General features: G+C 39.2%; 1 protein-coding gene across 2 annotated transcripts in view; it reads right to left on the bottom strand.

Annotated features, from left to right (window-relative positions):
* Positions 1-24,401, bottom strand: part of PHLPP2 (PH domain and leucine rich repeat protein phosphatase 2) — a 65,652-nt gene extending 41,251 nt beyond the window's left edge. The window contains exons 1-2 of one of the 2 annotated variants that reach the window (XM_034672858.1): positions 24,105-24,401; positions 11,824-11,903 (exon numbers count right to left, since the gene is read on the bottom strand). In XM_034672858.1, coding sequence (XP_034528749.1) covers positions 11,824-11,903; positions 24,105-24,367 — 343 coding nt within the window. In that variant the 5' untranslated portion in view covers positions 24,368-24,401. Of the gene's footprint in view, positions 1-11,823; positions 11,958-24,104 lie in introns of both variants that reach the window. The other variant, XM_002920951.4, reaches the window with a different exon arrangement.
* Between the last annotated feature and the right edge of the window lie 1,079 nt (positions 24,402-25,480).

Genomic DNA, 25,480 nt, shown 5'->3' with positions numbered 1-25,480 from the left:
TCAGAATAAAGAACATTACAACTCAGCAAGAAAGACAACACAAAAACTGGGCAAAGAATGTGAACAGATATTACTTCAGAGAAGATATATAAAAGGCCAACAAGTACATGAAAAGATGCTTAATCTCATTAGTTACTAGAAAGATGCAAATAAAAAACCACAAATGAGACATCAGTTCACACCCACTAGGACGACTATAATCGAAAAAGACAAACACTAATAAGCTTTGGCAAAGATGTAAACAAACGCTACTGGTGTGATTATAAAATGGGGCAGCCACTTTGGAAAACAGTCTAGTAGCTCCTCAAAAGTTTAAACACAGACCCACTGTATGATCCAGCAATTCCACTCCTACATCTATATCCAAGAGAACTGAAAACACATGTCCACACAAAAACTTACACACGAATGTTTGTTCATAGCAGCATTATTCGTAACAGCCAAAAAGTAGAAACAATCAAAATGCCTGTCAACCGATGAATGCATCAACAAAATGGGGCATTATCTATACAATGGAACATTGTTTGGCCATAAAAAGAAATGAAGTACTGATACCTACTACAACATGGATGAGCCCTGAAAACATTATGCTAAGTACAAGAAGCCAGCCACAAAAAACCGAGTATATATGACTCCACTTGTAGGAATTGTTCAGAATAGGCAAATCCATAAAGACTGAAAGCAGATTTGTGATTGCCAGGTGCTGTGGGAGTAGGGAATGGAGAATGATGTTAATGGATATGGGGTCTTGTTTTATGGTGATGAAAACATTCTAAAATTAGACTGTGGTGATGGTTGCATAACTCTCTGAATATACTAAAAAGCACTGAATTGTACACTTTTAAAGAGTGAATGTTACAGGATGTGAACTATATCTCAATAAAACTGCTATTTTTAAAAAATCTCATTTTTCTCCCCAAACATGCCAATGGTTTCTATATTCCCCACCATGGTTAACAGCAACACCTTCTACAAAGTTGGCTAAATTACGTAAAAATGGGACTTCATAATAGTTACCATGTTTTCAAACTGCCTAACAGTCTTTTTAAAAGTTTACACGAGGGGGCGCCTGGCTGGCACAGCGGTTAAGTGTCTGCCTTCAGCTCAGGGCGTGATCCCGGCGTTATGGAATCGAGCCCCACATCAGGCTCCTCTGCTATGAGCCTGCTTCTTCCTCTCCCACTCCCCCTGCTTGTGTTCCCTCTCTCGCTGGCTGTCTCTATCTCTGTCGAATAAATAAATAAAATCTTAAAAAAAAATAAAAATAAAATAAAAGTTTACACGAAATAGATGGTATATCAGTTGATATATAATTCTCTGAGTCTCCTTTCTTGGTCTTATTTCTTTATATTTTATTACAGAGAAAACTCTTAAATCTATCTATCACCACACTCAGAAGGGAACATTCAATTGTGTTTTGGATAAGTTATTTATATATGAAATAACATGCTGTTTTATTAATTTTGGAGTGTTTGCTACACATCCAGTCTCTGGCCTTCTGAAAGTGACACACACACACACACACACACACACACACAAATGAGGGGTGCCTGGGTGGCTCAGTTGGTTAAGTGTCCAACTCTTGATCTCAGCTCAAGTGCTGATCTCAGGGTCATGAGTTCAAGCCCCACACTGGGCTCCATGCTGGGCACGGAGACTACTTAAAAAACAAAAACCAAAAAAACAAGAATAAGAAAGTTCTAATAAGTATTCAGAATGTGTAACAGTTCTAATCAAAAAATAGTTTTACAATCTCAAAAGCCAAGGTTCTAAGTGGAAAATTAGGGATAATTTTAGCTTCCTTATATTTATACATCCAAATGTTCTAGAAAAAAATGGAATTTTTTCATAATTTTAAAAAGTTGCTAAAAAAACAATCAAGGTCAACCCTGTAGCAATGAGTTCCTCTACTGCCCAGAACATAATCTCTAAATACCATTTTTCATTAAAATGAACCAGGAGTCCTTAGAAAAAGAGTCTATTCCTGTCAGTCAGACAATGAAAAGATGAGCTTAGAACATCTTGTTGTGCCAGAACTTAATGGGAAATCCAGAATGCTATCAAAACTCCTGGGGTCATGCTGGAAAGACAGAAGCCAATGTAAAGAGCTCCCAAGAGCTGAGACTGGACAAACTGAGCAATAAAAAGAGTAACGGCTGTAATGAGTCAAAGCAAATATATACAAGCCCATAAGCTCAAAACGATAGACAAAAAGAATCATACAGACTGTGAATATAAATTGAAAGACAAAACAAGAGAGCTTCTAGAAAATAATAAAGGTAAATTTAGCCTGTTCAATTGGACTATATTAAAATGAAGTAACCAAAAGACCCCATTAAGGTTCTGGTTCTAAGTAAGATGGAGAAAGCGCACTCCACCATGTCTCTTCCACTAAATGCACCTATAAGACCTGGACAGAATGCATGGAGCAGCTATACAAGGACCACAAAAAGTAAACAGGAGCAGGCAGATTAGGGAAGAACAACACAATCTGAAATACCACCAAAGTAGTGGCAAGCTTCTCATTGCTTCCTCTTCTGACATCTCTTAGCCCAGGACTCAAGAAAACCCAAGATCCAGAGGTAGGCGCTGGTGTGGACAGAAAGCTCTAGAAGCCCTCAAGTTCTGTCTTGAGAAACAGAAAAGGGGTCTCCTAACACTCAGAGAGAGTGGGAGAAATTCCTCATTCATCCCCCTCTTTTCTTCATTTTCTTAAGTTCCAGCCCCCAGGAGTGGGGACACAGGCACCTAAAACTCTGAAGGGTGTTACTTCCTTCTCTGATTGGAAGATCTGCAATCCAGAGAGAGTGGGGTGAAAACCTGTTGAATTTTTGGTCTTCCCCTCCCACTGGGAGAGCTGCAGTGTGGATGCCCTCGCAGGAAGTGCCAGACAGGGCAGGTTAAGTAAAGCCCCAGGAAATCACAAAGAGGAAGGAGCTCTGGAAAATGACCCCCCTAAAGTTGTCTATGAACTTCTGGGCTCACCCTTGAGGTATACAAATGTGGATGTGACCCCAAGCAGCAGGCCAAAAACCCTGAAAATTGAACTAAGGGACAGAGCCAAAGGGAGAGAAGAAACAGCACAATGCTGAAAATGATCTGAAGAAACGGGAAAACTCCTCAAGTGAAGGATATAAACTTAAGGATTCAAGAAGTTCAGCGAACCCCAAGCAGGATAAACCCAACGAAATTCTAGCCCAGATACTATATATTCAAAGTACTGAAAATTAAAGACAAAGTCTTGAGAGACGCCAGAAAAAATGGAAGCACTATTTATACCGGAAAAACAATTCAAATGACGGCACGAAGAGTGTGCCGAAGCTCTCTGTACTACCCTTCCAACTGCTCTGAAAATCTAAAGTTAGTTCCAAATAAAAGGTTAAACCAGTAAATATTGGCTGATACGTAAGAAGGTGAAAATGAAATATTTACTTACATTTAAAGAACAAAACAGGAAACCTCACGACAAATTTTAAACTTGCAACAGGCTCTCATACAACACAAAAAACTTCTATTTGAAGTATTTCACTAGAAAATGTGGCAAAGCAGAGGTGGCTAAAGTAATTCCACCATCTGGTTTCATGATCCCAAACAAATCTTCTTACCTCTTCAGGCCTTAGTTTCCTGAGTTTAAGACCAAGGAGTTGGATTAGATATTCTCATTTTATGGATTCTTCATACTCCTCTAAACTCTCTCTCCAACAACTAAATGGTGGAGTATCTTAGAAGTTAAAAGGATGAGATTTAGAAGCAGACAGATTTATCTGCTTCCTGGCTCTGCTATTTGACTGGGGTACATTACAGCCTCTCGGGGATAATAACATCTACCTAGAGGGTTGTAAGGATTACATGTGACAAGGTAGACAGAGTGCTCTGCACTCGAGAAAGCGCTCAGCATACGGTAAGGGTATAAAACAAAAGCTAGTTGTTATAATGAAAATTCTGCCTGCCTTAAGCCTCCTCTCCCTACATACAAGAATTCTTTTCGAGGTATCGTAACAACTTCCACAGCTTTAACATCCCCATGTACCCTACTTCCAGATCTGTATGTCCTAAGTTCTAGTTCCACGCCCAACTACCTGACATCTCACCACCACTTAAAATGAAACATTCCCAAAACCAAGTCATCACCATCCCCACGAACCAGCTCCTTCTCACAACTCAAGTCCTGACATTCTCCTGAAGTAACCCTGGCTTAAAACCTCAGTGTCAGCTTCAACTCTTTGGTTCTCTTCCTCAACTCCCCTTTTCAATCAGCCATCAACTCTTACAGACTATCCCTTCAAAAAGTCCCTCATGTGAACAATTCCTTCACATTCTCCACTCCAGACCCCTATTAATTCATATCTGAATTATTATCCACACTGGTGCCAGATTCACCTTCTTGGGCTCACTTGGATCTTCTCACTTTCTGCTATCATCTGCCAAATGAAGACTAAACTGACGCTGCACTGAATGCCCAGAACAATCTGGACTCAAATTATCTGTGATTCACAGGACATACACTGAAGTGTCTAATAGCCCATCCCATGTCCTCCTTTTCCAGAATAATGAAATTCTGTCAATTTTTAGAGAACCAACTCAAATACTACTTCTTCACAAAGGCATCTCTGATTCCAGAGATCTCCCTGATTTTTCAGAGAAGAGTGATAAGGTACTTCCCTACCAGCTATCAAAATACATCATACAAGTATATTAATTTTAAAAATTTTGGTATTAGCACAAGACAAATCGGTCAATGTAACAGGACAGAGGCCAAAAACAAAACGCTGCCTGTATAAGAACTTAAGAATAATAAAGATGGTATTGCAAATCAGTAGGAAAAGGATGATCTATTCCATAAATGTTGTTGGGACAAAAGGCTATCTACCTATAAAGAAAAAGTAAAGTTAGATCTTTATCTTTTTTTTTTAATTTTAAGATTTTACTTATTTATTTGACAGAGCTAGACAGCGAGAGAGGGAACACAAGCAAGGGGAGTGTGAGAGGGAGAAGAAGGCTTCCCGCCTAGGAGGGAGACCAATGCAGGGCTCGATCCCAGGACCCTGGGATCATGACCTGAGCCGAAGGCAGACGCTTACCAGCTGAGCCACCCAGGCGCCCAGGTCAGATCCCAATCTTATGTATATTTTAAAAATATAGAAGTACTGAAAACACAGAATATCTTTATGACCTAGGATAAGGAATGTAAATGCATTAAAGGAAAAGACTCACCAAATCTGACTAAATAAAACTTCTGCACAATAAAAAACAAAAATTTAAGGACAAGTTACAGGCTGAGAAAAAATTTTGTTACAAACACAATATACAAAGGATGTATACTTAGAATATATACAGAAGTCCTTTAGATCAATATGAAAAAAAGACAAAAATTTGCTCAGAAATATCAACGGGCTTTTCAAAGAAGAAGAAATCTAAAGATCCAATGAAAATATGAAGCAATACTCAACCAGTATTCAGGGAAACAAAAATTAAAACAAGGAGACCATCATTTTATCTATTGGATTAGTAAAAATTTCAAATGCTAATAATATTAAAAGGTGAAATTGTGAGCAAAGGGGTACTTTGATATACTGATGGGATGTACATTTGTTCTGCAGTAGTATTACTATTTTAAATGCAAATATTCTACAACCCATTAATTTCATATTTAGAGATCTACTCCAAGGAAACACAGGGGCACAAAGAGACAATTTTACTATAATGCTGTTTGCAATAGTCAAAAGTGGAAATACTGTAAATGCCTATCACTAGTGCAATGGTTACATAAATTATAATACACACATGATATTCAATACTATAGAACTTAGAGGAATGCATACAGAAGACAGCTAAGGAAAAGATCTCCAAAACATATGGTTGAGTGAAAAATATTGAAGACCATAGCAAATAATGGCATTTATGCAAACAAAATACATTTCTACAAATACGTATTAGATATGAATATAAGTTAGAAAATTCTGAACAAGTATACACCAAGTTGATAATAGTGGTTCTCCAGTAAGCAGTGAGTGATCACCCAGGAAGTGATTTTAAGAAACTGATACACTATTGATAATGAGACTGTATCCACATCTTACTTGTGTAATTAAAACTAAATTTTTTACAAAGGAAAAACATATGGACACAATGATTACAAATGTGAAACATGCATATAAAATATGACTAAGAAATGAACAATCGTAAATGTAATTGTATAAAGGTGGTGGAACAGTTTTGTTATTTTTTTTTTTAAAGATTTGAGAGAGAAAGAGAGTGTGTGCAAGTGGGAGGAGGCAGAGGGAGAGAATCCCAAGCAGGCTCACTGCTGAGTATGGAGCCTGACTTGGGGTTTGATCTCAGGACCCACGAGCCCATGACCTGAGCCGAAACCAAGAGTCAGACACTTAACCAACTGAGCAACCCAGGCACCCCAGAATGTTTTTTAATATATTACTCCTATAGTTTAACAATAAAGTTTATAATATGCAAATTAACATGAGATATTATTTTTTGAAAATTGGGACAAAGATTAACTTTTTTTGTTTTTTAAGATTTTATTTATTTATTTGACACGCAAAGAGAGCACAAACACAGGTGCAGCAGGCAGCCGGAGAGGGAGAGGCCGGCTCCCTGCTGAGCAGAGAACCTGACGTGGGGCTCTATCCCAGGACCCCGGGATCATGACCTGAGCCAAAGGCAGACACTTAACCAACTGAGCCATCCAGGTACCCTGGGACAAAGACTGACTTTAACAATAATACCTGATGTTGGCAAAGGAAGAAGGAAATGAGCATTCTCAAATGCTACTGATGAAATTATACATCGGTATCACCTGCGCAATTTAGGAATATTTTGTCAAAATTTAAAATATATATATATATGTATTGACTCAAAAATCATACTTGTAGGAATCATGTCCTTGTCCCTCCACCCTAGAGATCAGCCACTCTCCTGACTTTTATAATGATCATTTCCTTGTTTTCTTTATATTTTTGCCACTTACGTATGCATCCTAGGTCAGTTATAGCAGGTAAAACTACTGCAACAAAAAGACCATAATGGCTCAAATACGACAGAAATTTAATTCTGTGTTAGGGTAGACATTGCGGGTTTCCAGAGGTCAACACTATCAAGAAACTCAGGCTGATGGTAGCTCTGCCATTTTCAACACATGGCTTCCAATACTGCTCTGATGACTGCCAATCCTAGCCCACAGAAGAAGACAAGATGACGCACTGAGAAGCATGAATGGAGGGTTTTAGGAACCAGGTGCAGAGGGACACCTGGGTGGCTCAGTCAGTTAAGTGTCTGCCTTCGGCTCAGGTCATGATCCCAGGGTCCTGAGACTGAGTCCCACATCGGGCTCCCTGCTCAGCGGGGAGTCTGCTTCTCCCTCTGCCTGCTCCTGCTCTCTCTGACAAATAAATTAATAAAATCTTTAAAAAATAAATAAATAAAAGGAACAGAAGCAGCACGACAATTCCATTCCATACCAGCGAAGAAAATTGTGTCATATGCATGCAAACCTAACTGCAAAAAAGGCTGGGAAACGACATGTGGCTGGGCAGTCATGTGCCAACTATAACTCTATAATTATGGGAGGAAAGGAGAGATTTTGATGGACGGATAGTAATACTGCCACACATCTCTAAACAACATGGCTGAATTTTGCCTGTTTTTGAACTTTAAATGAATGGAAACATATTATGTGATTCTTTTGTATCTGGCTTTGTTTGTGCTTAAGCTCTTTGGAAAAAACTGTCTTAAACAATGTGTGCACAAAATATGATAGAGGGGCACCTGGGTGGCTCAGTCGGTTGAGCATTCGGCTCTTGATTTCGGTTCAGGTCATGATCTCAGGGTCCTGGGACAGAGCCCAGCATTGTGCTCCGTGCCCAGTGGGGAGTTTGCTTGAGGACCCTCTGTCTCCCTCCGCCCTTCCCCTGGCTCATGCTTTCTTTCTCTCTCTCAAATAAATAAATAAATAAATCTTAAAAAAAAAAAAATATACGGTACAGAAAGAAATGCTCAGGCTGGGACTTAACGCTACCTGATCCATGGAGCCCCAGAACCACAACTTCACTAGTAAATCACACCTTCTAAACTCCTTTTCCTCATACACAAATAAAAAATTCATTAATGTGCTCTGTTAATCTCTGTGATTAATAATGCTATCTACTCATCTTTAGTCAATTATGTTATTTCCATAGCTTTTATCATGAATTTGCACTGAGCCAGTCATTCCACTAACTCACCTTTTCCCCAGAACTCCCTTTCCAGCAACACTGGTAATGAATATTTGCATAATGGCTGCTTGGCGTACGGGGTACCTTTTAGATCCAGCAAGCAAAGCAACATTAACTGGTTTGAACTTAGGCCCTTATGACCCTGGCCTCATTAACACTATATTCTAATTAAGCTAACTCACCAAAGACGCTACATATAAAATATTTAAAGTTAATTACTAAGCTATTTGCTTCTAAGAGACTATTTCACAGATATTTCTCCTTCAGATAACAGTGGTTGTCTCTGGATTCAGGAACTGAGGGGATGGAGGAGCAAGGTGAGAGGGAAGCATACTTTTTGTGATGGTTTTAAGATATGTCCACAAATTCTTCGATAGTTCTCTCTCCAAAAGGTGGGGCCTAATTTCCTTCTCTATAGGGTAGGCTGTGTATGGTGGATCACTTCTACTAAACAGAAAGTGGTGAAAATATCAGTGACTTACGAGCCTAGGTCATAAAAAACACTGAGTCCTCCGTGTGTGTGTGTGTGTGTGTGTGTGTGTGTGTGTGTGTGTGTGTGTGATCGCTGACAGGAGCTAATTGCCACATAACGAAGACACTCAGGCAGCCTTAAAAAGAGGGCTACAAAGTGAAGAACTAAGAACCCCTGTCAAAAGCTGGTGAGGAACTGAGACCTACCGACAGCCATTTGAGTGAGCCATGCTAGAAATGATTCTTTCAGCCCCAGTCAAGCCTTTGGATGACTACACCTTCAACCAACAGAGTGATACTATCTCATGCAACCCAAACCAGAACCATCCAACAAAATTACTCCTAGATTTCTGACCCACACAAACCATATAATAAATTTTTATTACCAATTTAAGTCACAAAGTTTTTTTTTTAAGTTTATTTATGTTTTTTAGTAATCTCTACACCCAACGTGAACTGCGTGTTCTACCAACTGAGACAGCCAGGCGTCCCATAAGTTACTAAGTTGTTCTTTAAGATTTTATTTATTTATTTTAGAGACAGAAAGAGTGCATGAGTGGGGGGAGCGGGGCAGAGGGAGAGCAAGAGAATCTCAAGCAGACTCCATACTCAGCACATAACCCGATGCAGAGTTCAATCTCACGACCCTGAGATCATGACCTGTGCCAAAACCAAGAGTCTGACGCTTAACCAACTGACCCACCAGGCATTCCCATAAGTTACTAAGTTTTGAGGTAATTCATTACATAGACAACAGATAATTAATACACTTATTGATATATGTGTGTGTGTGTGTGTGTGTGTGTGTATTACTTTTGTTTTTGGTGCCATATATACACATTGTCTAGTTTCAAAAATAATTAGCTTTTGGGGCACCTGGGTGGCTCAGTCTTTAAGCGTCTGCCTTCACCTCAGGGCGTGATCCCAGAGATTCCTGCTTCTTCCTCTCCCACTCCCCCTGCCTGTGTTCCCTCTCTCACTGGCTGTCTCTCTCTCTGTCAAATAAATAAATAAAATCTTAAAAAATAATAATAATAATTAGCTTTAAAAACCTCTTTCCCAAACACAATTTACTCACTCAAATTATACTAGCTTCTCTAAATTAATAGAGCACACTTTTGGAAATGGTCTCTGTTAAAGACTCCCTCCCCTCAAAAACAGACTAAGAACTACAAACTGGTACTCTTTTAGACTCTACTAGAAATATCCTCTTAAGGGTATATGAAGATCCTGGGCATGCTATCATGTTTATCAAGTGTCGCAAAAGATTAATGCAATCGGGGCCGATAGCTGTGCAATATACAACTGAGTGCAAATGCAATCTCAATGGTTCAAAAGGAGCTCGCCAGCATTTTAAGGTTCAACTTTCACCTTAGAATAAAACATACAATGAAGAACCCACTTTCAACCACAAGCACAAAACCAAGCTGCTTTTTTTAACCCAAATTTTATAGGTTTAAGTGGACTGTGCTCCTCAAATTAATCTTAAAGGATGTTCCTATTTAATTTTTTTTAAGCAGGGGTGGTGGGCAGAGGGAAAGGGAGAGAGAGGATCCTAAGCAGGCTCCATGCCTGGCACAGAGCTCAACATGGGGCTTCAATCTCATAACCCTGAGATCATGGCCTGAGCTGAAATCAAGAGTCCGACCTAGGTGCCCCATGGATTTTCCTATTTAATTTCAATCTAGCAACTATTTTCCTTCCGTGAACTAGCGATGAAGAGAAATTAATGGAAATAAAACAAAATCAATTTTCAAGGAACAGAATGTCACAAAATAGTGTTATGATGAAAAATTAAACATAAAATCTTTTGTGAAGGGCATTAAATAAAGCTGGCTTGTGACATAATGTCACAAGAGTTGTATCAAGAAGTATACAGAGGGGCGCCTGGCTGGCTCAGTCAGCAGCACAGGTGGTGAGTTCAAGCCCAACACTGGGTGTAGGGATTACTTAAAAACAGGGGCGCCTGGGTGGCACAGCGGGTAAGCGTCTGCCTTCGGCTCAGGGCGTGATCCCGGCGTTCTGGGATCGAGTCCCACATCGGGCTCCTCTGCTATGAGCCTGCTTCTTCCTCTCCCACTCCCCCTGCTTGTGTTCCCTCTCTCGCTGGCTGTCTCTATCTCTATCGAATAAATAAATAAAATTAAAAAAAAAAAAAAAACAACAACAATAACGAAAAACAACAACAACAAAAAAAGAAGTATACAGAAATTTAATCACTAGTTTGAAGACTGAGAGCAGGGAATTTCAGTAAATGACTTTGCCTGCATACACTAATCATTTAGTTATTAGTTCAACTGTTCAATAACTGGGTCATATTTATTCAAAATTGTTAGGTGTTAGTAGGTGGCTCTGTCACCTACTAGCTGTACGACCTTGAACAAGTTGTTTAAATTCTCTGTCTCAGTCTTCTCATCTGTTAAATAAGATAAGAGTTCCTATGGCATAAGGTGGTTGTAATAAACTGGTTAATTCACACACATAAAAGCACAGAATAAACAATCAGTAGTACTCAATAGTAGCAGTATTAGTAGACTATGCATATTTGGAAAGCAATATTCAGAAAGTATTTAGTTGTAATAAGTCTAATTTTATTATTGAAGTGATCAGGGAAAAACAGTTGATGAGGGGGAAAATGCACCAAAAGACAAGAGAAAGTAAAAAATCCTAGATTTCAAGCCCACTAAATTTAACAATATGTAGATTTGACAAATGTATTCATCAAATGTCAAGTCATATATGATAATGACCAGCTAGCTCTCAACATTCTTGAGCTATCCAGAACTCCATGGTTTTTATAAGGAACCTAAAAGTAAAACTGATACTGAAAAGCATGATTTGATCAAGATTCTGACAGAGGGGCAAAATGATTCTAGTAAGTCAGCAAAAACACTAAAACAAGAAGAACAAAAATAAAGAAGGGAACGTATTTTGGCTAATCATTCTAAGACTTATCTTAATGACACCCCACCTTCTTGTTTTGTTGTTTTTTTAACCACATTAGTAAACTGGCTTAAAAACACCTTTCGCTAAAATACTTTTAAAAAGCTGAAGACAGAGAGACACACAAATGATCAACTTAACGGTAGTTAAACACATTCACAGAGCCACTGATAACTCTTACCACCGTAAAATCGAAGCATGCAGCCGAGGTCAGGATCTGCTGCCTCCTCCTGTATACGCACAGGGTCATCAAATCCCAGCCTGGATAAGTAATCATAAACAATCTGAAGAGGTCGTTCAGTAGGTTCCAGTCTCCTGCTTACACAATTCAAAAGAGAAGTATTTAGTAAGAAATAGAAATGCTTCATTTAATTTTTAAAATCTTTTAATATGTTCTAGCTTTTTACTTCTCTGTTGAGATTTTCTTTACTATCATGATACAACTCATCTAAATAGGAAGTGCTCAGAGGTTTTGGTCTCAGGACCTCTCTTTAGTCTTTGAGGACCCCCAAAGAGCTTTTGTTTACATGCAGTATATCTATTGATATTTACTGAATGAGAAGCTCAAATTAATAATTTCCAAGTAATGGGGATGCCTGGGTGGCTCAGTCGTTAAGCGTCTGCCTTCGGCTCAGATCATGATCCCAGGGTCCTAGGATCCAGCCCCGCATGGGCTCCATGCTCAGCAAGGAGTCTGCTTCTCTCTCTCCTTCTGCCCCTCCCTCCCGCTCATGCTCTCTCTCATGCTCCCTCTCTCTCTCTCTCAAATAAATAAAATCTAAAAAAAAGAAAAGAATTTCCAAATATTTATTCATTTTTTTAAAAACAATAAACCCATTATATAATAATGTAAATAATAGTTTTTGAAAAATATATTTTCCAAAATCACATGAATTTAGTGAGGAGAATGGCAATTTTAACGGAGGATGGCTAGATTCTCACATCAGCTTCAACATTCAATCTGTTGTGATAACATGGTATGTAGCCTCTAGAAAACCCCATTGTAACTCATGAGAGACTGAGAGTGAAAAAGAAAATTAGTATCTTATTATTATCATGAAATAGTTGTGACCTCATGTACTTCTTCAAAGATTCTCAGGGACCCCCACAGAGTGCTTTGAGAACCTCTGGCCCAAACTTTGAGGCAGTGAAATTATGAGCTATAAAAGATAACACTTGGCCATAGTGATGTCATAGAAGCTGTCCACCTAACCAGAAATGCAGCCTTTGAACTGCCTACTATGTCTCAGGTACTATGTACTTCCACTGGCTTCAGAGATGATTCTTGCATAAAAATTAGGAGGGAATAACTCCCCAGAAATCATTCTACCATGCAGTCGCAAATGAAAGCTAAATTAAAGTCAGAATGTCTAGGAATTATCTGTGGCCTCTGGTGACACTGCACATTTTAAATCATATAGACCTAAAACACTTACAATATTTAAATACTAAAAATATTTAAAAAGCAAAAATCTTCCATGCATATTTTGACAGAAGGGGCTACATCAGTAATAACACAAGACAGCCCTTTTACAATTGCTTTATCAGAAAGCAAACAGTTATAAATACAGTCACTAAGAACACAGGCTCTTATTCAACATGTCTTAAATTCCTCATCAGTATAATGGGAATAACAATAGTACCTAACTCACAGAGTTGTTATTAAATTTATTTACTTACAAGATATCATACAGTAAGTAAAGTGTTTAGCAAAACATCTCATATGTAGTAGTATTCAGTAACATACTGACGACTGTTATTCAAAAAAATTCTTAGGATGGGAGTCAAATTTTAATTAGAATAAAAATAGAATATCTCCCCCATCTGAAACAACAACCAAGAAACAAGTATAGGAAAGCATGTGTGTGCTCAAAAGGTCTTGAAGAGGGGCGCCTGGGTGGCTCAGTCGGTTAAGCATCTACCTTTGGCTCAAGTCATGATCTCAAGGTCCTAGGAGTCAGGCTCCCTGCTCAGGGGGTGTCTGCTTCTTCCTCTCCCTCTGCTCCTCCCCTCACTCATGCTCATGCTATCTTTCTCCCTCTCTCTCATAAATAAATAAAATCTTTTAAAGGACCATTCATCTTTATGTCTTAAAAGGATTCTGTTTAGAAAACTTAAGGAGCATCTGGCTGTGGTAGACTGTGACTCTTGATCTCAGGGTCATGAGTTCAAGTGCCACACTGGGTGTAGAGATTACTTAAAAATAAAATCTTAGGGGGGCGCCTGGGTGGCACAGCGGTTAAGCATCTGCCTTCGGCTCAGGGCGTGATCCTAGAGTCCTGGGATCGAGCCCCACATCAGGCTCCTCCACTGGGAGCCTGCTTCCTCCTCTCCCACTCCCCCTGCTTGTGTTCCCTCTCTCGCTGGCTGTCTCTATCTCTGTCGAATAAATAAAATCTTTAAAAAAAAATAAATAAATAAATAAATAAAATCTTAGGGGCGCCTGGGTGACACAGCGGTTAAGCATCTGCCTTCGGCTCAGGGCGTGATCCCGGCGTTATGGGATCGAGCCCCACGTCAGGCTCTTCTGCTATGAGCCTGCTTCTTCCTCTCCCACTCCCCCTGCTTGTGTTCCCTCTCTCGCTGGCTGTATCTATCTGTGTTGAATAAATAAATAAAATCTTTAAAAAAAAAATCTTAAAAAAAAAAAGGGGGGGGGCGCCTGGGTGGCTCAGTTGGTTAAGCGTCTGCCTTCAGCTCAGGTCATGATCCCAGAGTCCTGGGATTGAGTCCTGCATCAGGTTCCCTGCTCAGCAGGGAGTCTGCTTCTCCCTCTCCCTCTGCCACTCCCCCTCCTTGTGTTCTGCTTCAAATAAATAAATAAAATCTTTAAATAAAAATTGGGGCGCCTGGGTGGCGCAGTCGTTAAGCGTCTGCCTTCGGCTCAGGGCGTGATCCCAGTGTTCTGGGATCGAGCCCCACATCAGGCTCCTCCGCTGGGAGCCTGCTTCTTTCCTCTCCCACTCCCCCTGCTTGTGTTCCCTCTCTCACTGGCTGTCTCTCTCTGTCAAATAAATAAATAAAATCTTTGAAAAAAAATAAAAATAAAAATAAATAAAAATAAAAATAAACCTTAAGAACTGTATTATTTAGAAGAAACATGATACACCTCCCATCACTGCAAAAAGAAGATATGAAGGACATCTGTGTTTTATGGTGAAAGGAGAAAATACAGTTGGCAGTAAGATTTAAGTAAAAATAATATGAAATAGGGGCGCCTGGCTGTATCTCTCTCTGTTAAATAAATAAATAAAATCTTTAAAAAAATAATAATATGAAATAGTAATACTACAAAGCTGAATGTAAACAACTCCCAAAATTGTAGAGGCTGCTTTAAGGCAACAGACCTGAGCAATGGAAACTCGAGCAAGGCAAAAGGGCCCACAGCAACTACCAAGTTGACAATAACAGTCTCATTAAGCCACGGCCCCTAACTGACGAATAGGTCACTTACAACCAGTCACAGTTCTTAAGATTCCCAAAAAAGGTAAAATTCCATACATCCCATATTCCCTCATTCCAACCTATAACTATAACCTCTCACCACCTCCTTGTGGCAGACAATCTCTCCTTTGCTGTCCTGCCCACTACTCCCTTGCAGCGTACTCAGTAAACTCCTACCTCTTTTGCTCTGCCTTGGGTGAATTCTTTCACGGGATGCACTACCAGCCCCCATCCAATCAGAACCCACCATAAAAAATGATAATTTAGGAATGTAAATCACACTGATGACCACAAAAACGCAAAAATAAAACAACCACTTGGCCTCTGCTGACTGCTCAGTGCAGACCTTTATCCATAAACTCAGAACTACTACATGAGGAATGACCAAAGAACTAAAACCCTACAAAGACAAATAAAGACTGAATTTAAAAGAAACAGAAAAAAAACTTCCCAGAATAAAAACATCATCAGTTACAACTAATCTCTAGTCAAATAAAATAAAAATTCGCAAAGGATTATAGCAATATTAGGCACTTTGCCAGTCAGTGATAGAATTTTTCTAAGGAGGATATATTTTAAGAGGGACTTCTAATAAACTGTATTGGAGGGGTCAAAAAGCCATGTAATCTGAACACTGAAGGATTAACTTGAAGACAAGGGCATAAAGAGCTATCTCTATCTTCCAGTGTCAAGAAGGATTAAACTTACTTTGGAACTTTCCAAAGAATGCGACTAGGAACAACGAAAAGTTGCACAAGTAAACCTGGATCAAAATGAGGAAGAACTTTAATAATTAGTGATGCCCAATAATGAAACAGACTGCCTCTCAAAATAGCTCATGGAAAGCTAGAGAGCCATCTGTCACAGAAATTTTAGATAAGAGTCTCCTGAGAGAATCAGGTTGAGGGGAGTTTGGGTGGTTCAGTCACTTATGCACGGGACTCTTGATCTCAGCAGGAGTCTTGATCTCAGAGTCATGAGTTCAGGCTCCGCACTGGGCTCCAAACTGTGTGTGGAGACTACTTAAAAAAATTAAAAAATAAAAATAAAAGAATCAGGTTGGGCCAGATGATCTTTAGGGTCTTTTAGAACTCAAGGGTCTATGAGGTATCCAAGACACCTTCCTAATATAATGTAAATTCTACCTGAATCCTGCTATTATTTTTGGATACAGAGTTCAATGTACTTAAATATCATAATTCCATATAATGATCACACAGCCAGGACCAAGAAATAATACTTCCAGGCTAAATCTCACGAGCTCAATTTTTCAATTTCTGTCTAGAAAACCAAAAGAAATGGAAACATCCTAATTCTGACATATTTTACATGATCAAATTTCCTTCCTAAAGAGGCTCTGTATATTTTGAAACCCTTTATACATTTCCACCTAAGGAAGTATTTTTCTTGGTAGGAGGGGAAAAAAAATCAGGAGAATCTCAGCATCTGCTCTTATTAATTTAGCATAAATGAGTAAACAAGAAATATTTCACAAACTGCAAAAACAAGTAAAATGAGGGACTAATTCCATTTACTCATTAAACTCACCTGCTTAAGAGAGTAGAGAGTATGGGGGGAGGGAAATGGTGTAATATGCTTACAGATCAATCTTGTGTTTCAAAGTCCCCAAACTTTAACAGGCTGGTACTAAGTTATTTGTTAAATCTCTCACAGATCAAATGAAAATTATATACTGCAAAAGGAGGTGTAAGAGAGAGTCACGTTGACAGTGAAAGGTTCCGTTCAGCATTTGAAATACTTCTGCTACTGCTTTAAGGAAAAACAAAAGACTGTGATAGTTCTAGTTTACATCTAAGGCTTCTAGGAGCTAGTATGGTCCTTGTAAATCTTATAAATATATATGGTTATTTCTCTCCAAACCGGCCAACCAGTACCTTAATCCTATCAACAGCCACTTAGAGCTCTTAGCCAGGAGTAGCAATCAACAGTTACTCTAAATGGTGCCCACAGGTAAGACACAAGTAAGAGAAAAGGACATGTCATTCCATGTATCATTTCACAAGAATTCTAGTTAACAGTGGGAGGCAAAAGTACACATTATTAAAATATAATACAAATAAAACATTGTTATCAAAGACCCTAACAAAGCACAGCAGCAGTCTCTACACCAAATTCAGATTAAAACTCAATCTCTTGGGGCACATGGGTGGCTCAGTTGGTTAAGCATCTGCCTTCGGCTCTGGTCATGATCCCAGGGTCTTGGGACTGAGCCCCGAGACGGGCTCCCTGCTTGGCAGGGAGCCTGCTTCTCCCTCTCCCACTCCCCGTGCTTGTGCTCTCTCTCATTCTGTCAAATAAATAAATAAAATCTTAAAAAAAAGAAAAAGAAAAAGAAACAACTCAATCTCTGGCTACCTAATAAAGGTAAAATCTGCAAATGTTAAGATCAACAATGCAGATAATACGAAAAGCAATAATAAGGATACTTCAATGAATGTCTACTCCATGTCTGACACTATACTGAAAAGTGCTTAACATTTTATAAAGCTATGCCTATTTTGCAAATAAGGAAAATGTTATTCAGAGTCACACAATTAGTACATAGTGACATCAAGATTTGTTGGTTTCATTACAAATCCTAGTTTGTTTTAGGTAAACCACATTACTTTATATAGTTAAAATATACAGAAGAGAGCTCAAAACACTTCACATGTTAACTTACACCAAAGAACCTAAAAAGTTATGTTTTAAAATTATTGTATTCCAGCTAATACACCATCATTTGAGATAACACTATTTTGTGTGCATCATTGTATAATACAGAATCTTACACTAGTCTTTATCCCTGATTCTTGAGGGGATATTCTAAAGCCTTGGAATTTCCTGAATAATATGAGTGTCTTAGTCATTCATGAGCCCCCCGCATCACCCCTAACAGATGAGATGACTCAAGATGGGGGCTGGTCACCATAAAGACCAACCAAGAAGAAAAGGTCGGGGTTTGGAGCCAGCCTGACTAAAAGGAAGGACGACAGGGCTGGAGATTGAAGGCCAAGCATGTGGTCAATGAATCAATCAAGCCTACCCAATGAAATGTTAATAAAAACTGTACTGAAGTTCCATGGAACTTCCTGGTGAGTGAACAACAGGAGATGTGCTGAGAGGATGACAAGGGAGAGGGCATGGAAGTTCTACGTTCATGATCCTCCCAGACCTCACCCTATGTGTCTCTTCATTTGGCTAGTTCTGATTTGTACCCTTTACTATCCTTTACTAAAACTGTAATCATAAGTACAACACTTTCTTGAGTCTAAATCATTCTAGTGAATTATTAAACCTACAAGGGTCATGGGAACTCCCAAATTTATTTATTTATCCAGTTGGTCAGAAGTGTGGCTAGAATCTGAAGAGCAGTCTTGTTGGGGACCATGGCCTTTAACTTGTGAGGTGTGTGAAAAGTCTGGGTGGTTACTATTAGAACCGTACTGCAGTAAACCAAATGGTATTGCAATAACCATTAAGAAAGAAAAAAACACCGCCAATTACACCATGACCCATCAACAACTATAGAATACAAGCTGATTTCAGCAGTATTAAGATGTAAAAACAAAAAAAATTAACAAAAACCAATTAATGTATAACAGATACTTTTAAGTTGTAAAATAGCATAGAAAAATGAAGCAAAAAACAAAATTAATCTCCTTTTCCTTCATCCTTTTCCTTAATCAGTTCAGTATGTATCCTGAAACAGGATTATTCCCTCTACTTTTACAACACCAAAATATGGTAAACAAGATTTTAGTGACCTGCACAAGGTCACCCAGCAAGTCAATGACAGAAAAGTAATTAGAATGCAGGATCCCAAACCTCAAGGGTATTTTCTGTTATAAACATCTTACTGTCTCCTAGCTTATCTTAAAAGATAGTCTATCAAACACAGAAATCTTACTCATTTTGATGGCTAAGAATAAAAGTAAATATACGACTGGGGCGCCTGGGTGGCAAGGGGTTAAGCGTCTGCCTTCGGCTCAGGATGTGATCCCGGCGTTATGGGATCGAGCCCCACATCAGGCTCTTCCGCTATGAGCCTGCTTCTTCCTCCCACTCCCCCTGCTTGTGTTCCCTCTCTCGCTGGCTGTCTCTATCTCTGTCAAATAAATAAATAAAATCTTTAAAAAAAAAAAAAAAGACAAAACAAATATCATGTAAGAGCAATGGACTAGGACAGTAGCGCATCAGGCAGCAGCGGGAACGTGCTATCCACCCGCCCTCTCCGGGCCTCTGTTCCACATGAAACAGAGGGAAATGGTCTCAGTTATTCCCACTGCCAAGTTACTGGCCTTAATTCTTTGTTGTACAAGTCCATCCCACACATGGAGGACATTAAGTCTTTCTGGCCCTTGCCCCCTAAATGCTGGTGATTCTCTCTAGTAGTTGTGACAACCAGCAAACCCTGCCCCACACATTTTCAAACGGAAAGGGCAGGGGGTGGGGGTGGGTCGTTAAGTTGGGTAGACTTTGTTTCCCAAGTAAAGGATCTCTTTCAGGTTCCTTCAAGTGCTACAATTCTATAAATTAGTAACCCTTCAGTTTTACTGAAGTGACAAATCCGTGACTGAAAGAGAGTATGGAAAGAAGGAAGTCATAAGTGATTCAGAAAAAACACTCAGGGGGCACCTGGGTGGCACAGCAGTTAAGCGTCTGCCTTCGGCTCAGGGCGTGATCCCGGAGTCCTGGGATCCTGCCCCACATCAGGCTCCTCCACTGGGAGCCTGCTTCTTCCTCTCCCACTCCCCCTGCTTGTGTTCCCTCTCTTGCTGGCTGTCTCTCTCTCTGTCATATAAATAAATAAAATCTTTTTTAAAAAAAGAAAGAAAAGAAAAAACGCAGTAATTTTTGTCCCAGTAATCCCATTTCTAGCACGGAGCCTCGGGAGATCAACAATATAAAGATTCATGAGCTAAGGTTTAGTCATCACAACACCACTTCTAAGAATTGAATGATTTGAAAAAACCCAAATAGGTAACACTCACGGAGGACTTACTGGGTGCCAGACATGAGAGTAAGCACTTTACTTCCCTGCCACTCAAAGTGAAGCACATCACTTAGGAGCTTCATACAGAATCTCAGGCCCCATCCCAGACCTTCTGAATGAGAATCTGTATCTTAACAAGCTCCCAGGTGAAAATCAGAGTTTAAGAAGCCCTACTTTACAAGTATTAATTCACTGATCTTCATAAGGTGTAATTAATTTTCATCACAACAGCTCTATAATGTAAATACAATCATCCTCCATTTTACACATCAGTAAACTAAGGCAAAGAGCATCATACAACTTGCATAGTGACTGTCAGAGCCAGGATCTGAATCCATAGTCTCGTTCCAGAATCCAAGCTCTAAATCATCACTGCCTATTATTTCTCAATTTTTAAACAAGTTAGAGTATTCCCGTAAAATGGAATTTCCTGTAGCGATTAAAACTGATGTCTAAGGAATTTTTAGTGACACAGGAAATTAACTGCAGCATGTGGTAAATAAAACTGAATATATGGTATGAGCCCCAATATGTAATTTTTTTAAAAAACTACATACAAATTCACTTTGAAAAAGATCTGGAAAAGAAAATGTAAGTATGGGGAGTCAATACATGGGATCTGGTGTCACAACACCGGAGTTCAAATTCCAGCTCTGCTGCTCATTAGCTCAGTGATGTAGAGGCAGCGTTGACGTAACAAGCTTGAGCACTGGAAGCCTGAGTAAGGAAAAGGGGCCCAAGGGACCACCAAGCTGAATGGAAACAGGCAATGCATACAAACTCATTAAGTGACCCACCTTGAAATAACCATAGGCCCTAAATGAACAATTACAACCAGGCACAGTTCCTAAGATCACCAAAAAAGGGAAAATTCCATTTGTCCCCATACTCATCCCGCCCTATACCTGTGGCCCCTCACCACCGCCTTGGGGCAGACAGTCTCTCCTTTGCTATTCCGCCCACTGCTTCCTTGTGGTGTGTTCAATAAACTTTCATCTCTTTTATTCTGCCTGGGGTGAATTCTTTCACTACCGGCATTGCCGGCCTCTACCCGATCAGAGAGCCCCACATTTTGGTGGCCGTCTTATCTGATCGGGGCACCCCACACGTGATCTTAGGTGAGAGGCTGAACCTTTTTAAGCCTCATTTTCTTGATCGATGAAATGAAAATAATATTTATCTCACAAGATGGTTGTGAGGATTAAATGAGGTAATCTACAAAAAGCACAAGCATTGAAGATTATTATTTCTCTTTATACTTTTTCATTAGCCAAAATTTTTACAATGACTATATGTCACACTTCGGTAAATATAAAAAAAAAAAATAGTGCCTGAGATTATCAACTATCTCACAGACTATTACAAAGAAAGTACCTATTCTTCTGATTAGATAACGCAAGACTGAACTCAAGCAGTAACAGCTGAGTCAGAGATCTAAAAAAGATCTTTAAGTATGATTAAATAGCGAAACTGAGTAAGGGACACAGCACCGGTTCCTCTCCAGGAGGGCCTTTCCTCGAACAAAGTCCACCATTTACTTTCAACGATTTAGACATTCCAACTGCCTGGCAGTACCTGCCTGACCTTGAACAGGTTACTGGACCTCTTGCAAAGCTTCACTTTTCCTCATCTGAAAGAAAGGATGCTACCACCCTTGGACTTACTGTGAGGATTTAACGACAGTACAGTACGTACGTAAAGAACTAAGCACAGCGGACTGGCAAAACACAGCACTTGAAGGCAGCTCAAATCGATCCTCATCACCCGCAGCATCATTCTTTGACTGAGTGACAGACACCTCTTGAGCTGCCCCACCAGCAATGAAAACATACTCATTCCTTCCAAATGGCAGTTCAATAGTGTTTTCATTATTTTCTAATCAGTTAGATCTACGAACAGCTATTTCATTACAAAATTATCAAGGCCGGGGCTACCTGGGTTGCACAGAGGTTAAGCGTCTGCCTTCGGCTCAGGGCGTGATCCCGGCGTTCTGGGATCGAGCCCCACGTTAGGCTCCTCCGCCATGAGCCTGCTTCTTCCTCTCCCACTCCCCCTGCTTGTGTTCCCTCTCTCGCTGGCTGTCTCTATCTCTGTCAAATAAATAAATAAAATCTTAAAAAAAAAAAAAAAGCTAAAATTTCTAAAAAAAAAAAAAAATCGAGGCCACTCTCTAAGTAAGATTCACTAAATTATTTCACATTTGGATTCTTAATTACACAACTAGTAGTAGCGAGCCAATTCAGGTGGGGGTTTATCCACATTTCTAGTATCTCTGTATACAAATACATTGGTATACAACTGGGTAAGTCTTAGGTTTAAATACACGAACTCCATCAATCACTACCAGCTATAATGTAGGTCAAGACTTTCCACCTGATAAAATTAGATCGGAATCAGTGTTAAGATTTAGAAAAGCCTAAGGATCACTCAGTCTGATCCTTTCGTTTTGCAAATGGCAATGTAGTTAACTAGTGAACAAGGAAAACATTCAAATGCTAATCTACTTTTTCAGGAATTAGTCCAAATCCTAAAAGGAACACATAGTAAACCTCAGTTTAGACTTTTAAAAATGACATCAATTTTTAGCTCAGCTAAAGGTGTTACTACTATTACCACATTTTGAGGTGTAAGTGGGAGCTTCCTTTCTCACTTTCAAGAGTACTGAATCTATAGCTCTGAATTGTTTCAAGATATTATAGGAAGAAAGGTCAGTCACCTTAAACTCTTATTTGACATTTAATTCAAAGAACTAACAGTCATTTTCTTTTTAATTGAAGCAGAGATTTCATAAGCACAGTAAAAGATACTATGAGAATTCTCTCCTTCACATTCACATAAAAGATTTTAAAGAAACACAAATGGCATGTGAACCTATGAAAATATGTTCTACTTCACTAAGATAAAAGAAAATTAAGATGACAAAAATAACAAAATTCCTATCAGATTTGCAAAATTAGATCTAAGTCATTATGCTTGAAAAAAGATTTGTCCTGGGAATGCTAACTTTATAATTCCCTAATTTAAATCCGTTCACAATCATTTCTACTCACAAGCAAGTATGTGCTCATGCATGGGTATGTGTCTATATTTACATATAAATTTAATGCTAACATGTTCTGGAGAAACTAAGGGGAAAATAGGCATACTTTTATATTATTTGTTGAAGTTTAACTTCTATGAAGAGAAATCTGACAATATGTATTAAAATTATAAATGCCTATATCCTCTGACCAGCAAGTCCACTTCTAGGAGTTTATCCCACAGACTACTTCCACATAGGAGAAATATCACAGGTAAAAGAATATTCACTGCAACGCCGATTGTCGAAGTAAAAATTGGTAACAATCTGAATGTCCCCTAATAGGAGATCAGCTAAAATGATGGTAGACTCATAAAACAGAATATTATGCAGCCATTAAATAAATGAAAATTATATAAATATTAATATGGAAAGCTCTCTAAGAGATTTCAAGTCAATAATGTGCTGCATATAGCACCATTAATTTTAAAATTTACACACAAATAGAAACATACTTATGCATGAGCATATATACTTCTAATTCTATTTCTTTCTATACATTTCAATTCCATTCTATTTACCTGTATTCTTTTTTTAAATAATTTTTTTTTTTTAAGTAGGCTCCACACCTAGCATGGGGGCCTTGAACTCATGACCCTGAGATCAAGACCTGAGCTAAAACCAAGAGTGAGACGCTTAACCAACTGAGCCACCCAGGCACCCCTATTTTTTTTTAAATAACTTTAAAATATTTATTTTAAATTTAGATATCTGACCTGTGGTATAATCCAAATGAAGTTAACTATAAATTTTCCTTCACTGATAGCTTTTAAATTCAAGAATCATAATTTCATCATTCCAAAGACAAATCTTATTTCAAGCCTAGTGATCCCATAATCAGTATCAGTTCTAAGCACAATTAAAATCCTAAAGCCCACTTCCAAGCAGAAACGCAGATGACTTACACTGTGACAGAGTCAGAGGGGTAGAACTCCGACCTTACCTGACCAGGTCCCCATGAAGCTGTAAATACAGACTTTCCCTTCCCTCTCCAGCACAGATTTCTGACGCTGGCGTCTCCACAGTGCACAGGACAAGATGTAAGTCAGAGGAGGCGGAGGCAGAGGCGGTTGTGGCGGCAGTGGTCGTGTCTGCTCCATACAGGTAAACACAACCTCTCCTGACATCTTCTCTCAGCCAGTCTCTCTCTCGAGAACCAAACCTACTTCGCCGATTCAAACAATTCCTGCTCCCATTGCGTTTCATATTTCTCTAAAGAACATCAAGAGAAAGAAATCATTAGCTAGAATGTCTGGCTGAGTTAGACATGTTCAGTCCTCATCCCACCTTTCCACTCTCTATTCACCAACAACACCTCCAGTCTTGGGGCCTTCACACCTGCCATGCCCATTAGTAAGCTGGAAAACAGTTTCTTTCCTGCCAGCTGTTCGTGGCTCTGTCCATCACTTTGACCCTTTCTTACATATATGTACATATTTATAAACTAAATACAATTGTTTTCCATGATTTAGAACTTTAAATCCTAACATACTTATGTTTCATACTGCCATCTTTTATTTGGTTCAACACTGGTCATGCTAATATACCCAGCTCATTCATTTGAATAATATCTCATTATATGAATACACTCCAATTTACTCATTCTCCTGCTGATGGCATTTAGTTTGTTTCTAATCTTTTCACTGTTAGAAACAATGCTGCATTAAACATTCTTGTACATGTCTCTACAATGAAAACTGAAAGTTTCTCTAGGGTCCTGACCCTCTGCCTCATATCCCAAATAAGCAAGTACAGAATACTGCAAAATGTTGCACAAATATTCTTTCCATTCTAGTCACGTTTCCAAAAAAATTGGTGTTACATTTGATAATTCAGGGATGTGAAATTCAGACACATCGTGGTCCCTCAAAGCAAAAACTGCTACAGCAATACGATAAGTCTCTAAATATCAATATTGACCTACTCTATTTTTATTTTTTTAAGATTTTATTTATTTATTTGACAGAGAGAGACAGCCAGCGAGAGAGGGAACATGAACAGGGGGAGTGGGAGAGGAAGAAGCAGGCTCCCAAGGGAGAAGCCTGATGCGGGGCTCGATCCCATAACGCTGTGATCACGCCCCTAGCCAAAGGAAGACGCTTAACGACTGAGCCACCCAGGCGCCCCTGACCTCTATTTTTATGATGGGCCATTTCTGTTCCCCTTTTTTAAGATTTTATTTATGTATTTATTTGAGAGAGAAGAGAGAGAAGGAAAGGGTGAGGGTATAGAAGGGAGGAGGGAGGAAAAAGGACAAACAGACTCACCGCTGAGCATGAAGCCCTACACCTGCAGCCCAATCTCACATCCCTAAGATCA

Source organism: Ailuropoda melanoleuca, chromosome 12, assembly GCF_002007445.2.
Source record: "Ailuropoda melanoleuca isolate Jingjing chromosome 12, ASM200744v2, whole genome shotgun sequence".
NCBI lineage: Eukaryota > Metazoa > Chordata > Mammalia > Carnivora > Ursidae > Ailuropoda > Ailuropoda melanoleuca.
The sequence above is the reverse complement of the archived record's forward strand: the minus strand, read 5'-3'. Positions and strand labels throughout refer to the sequence as shown.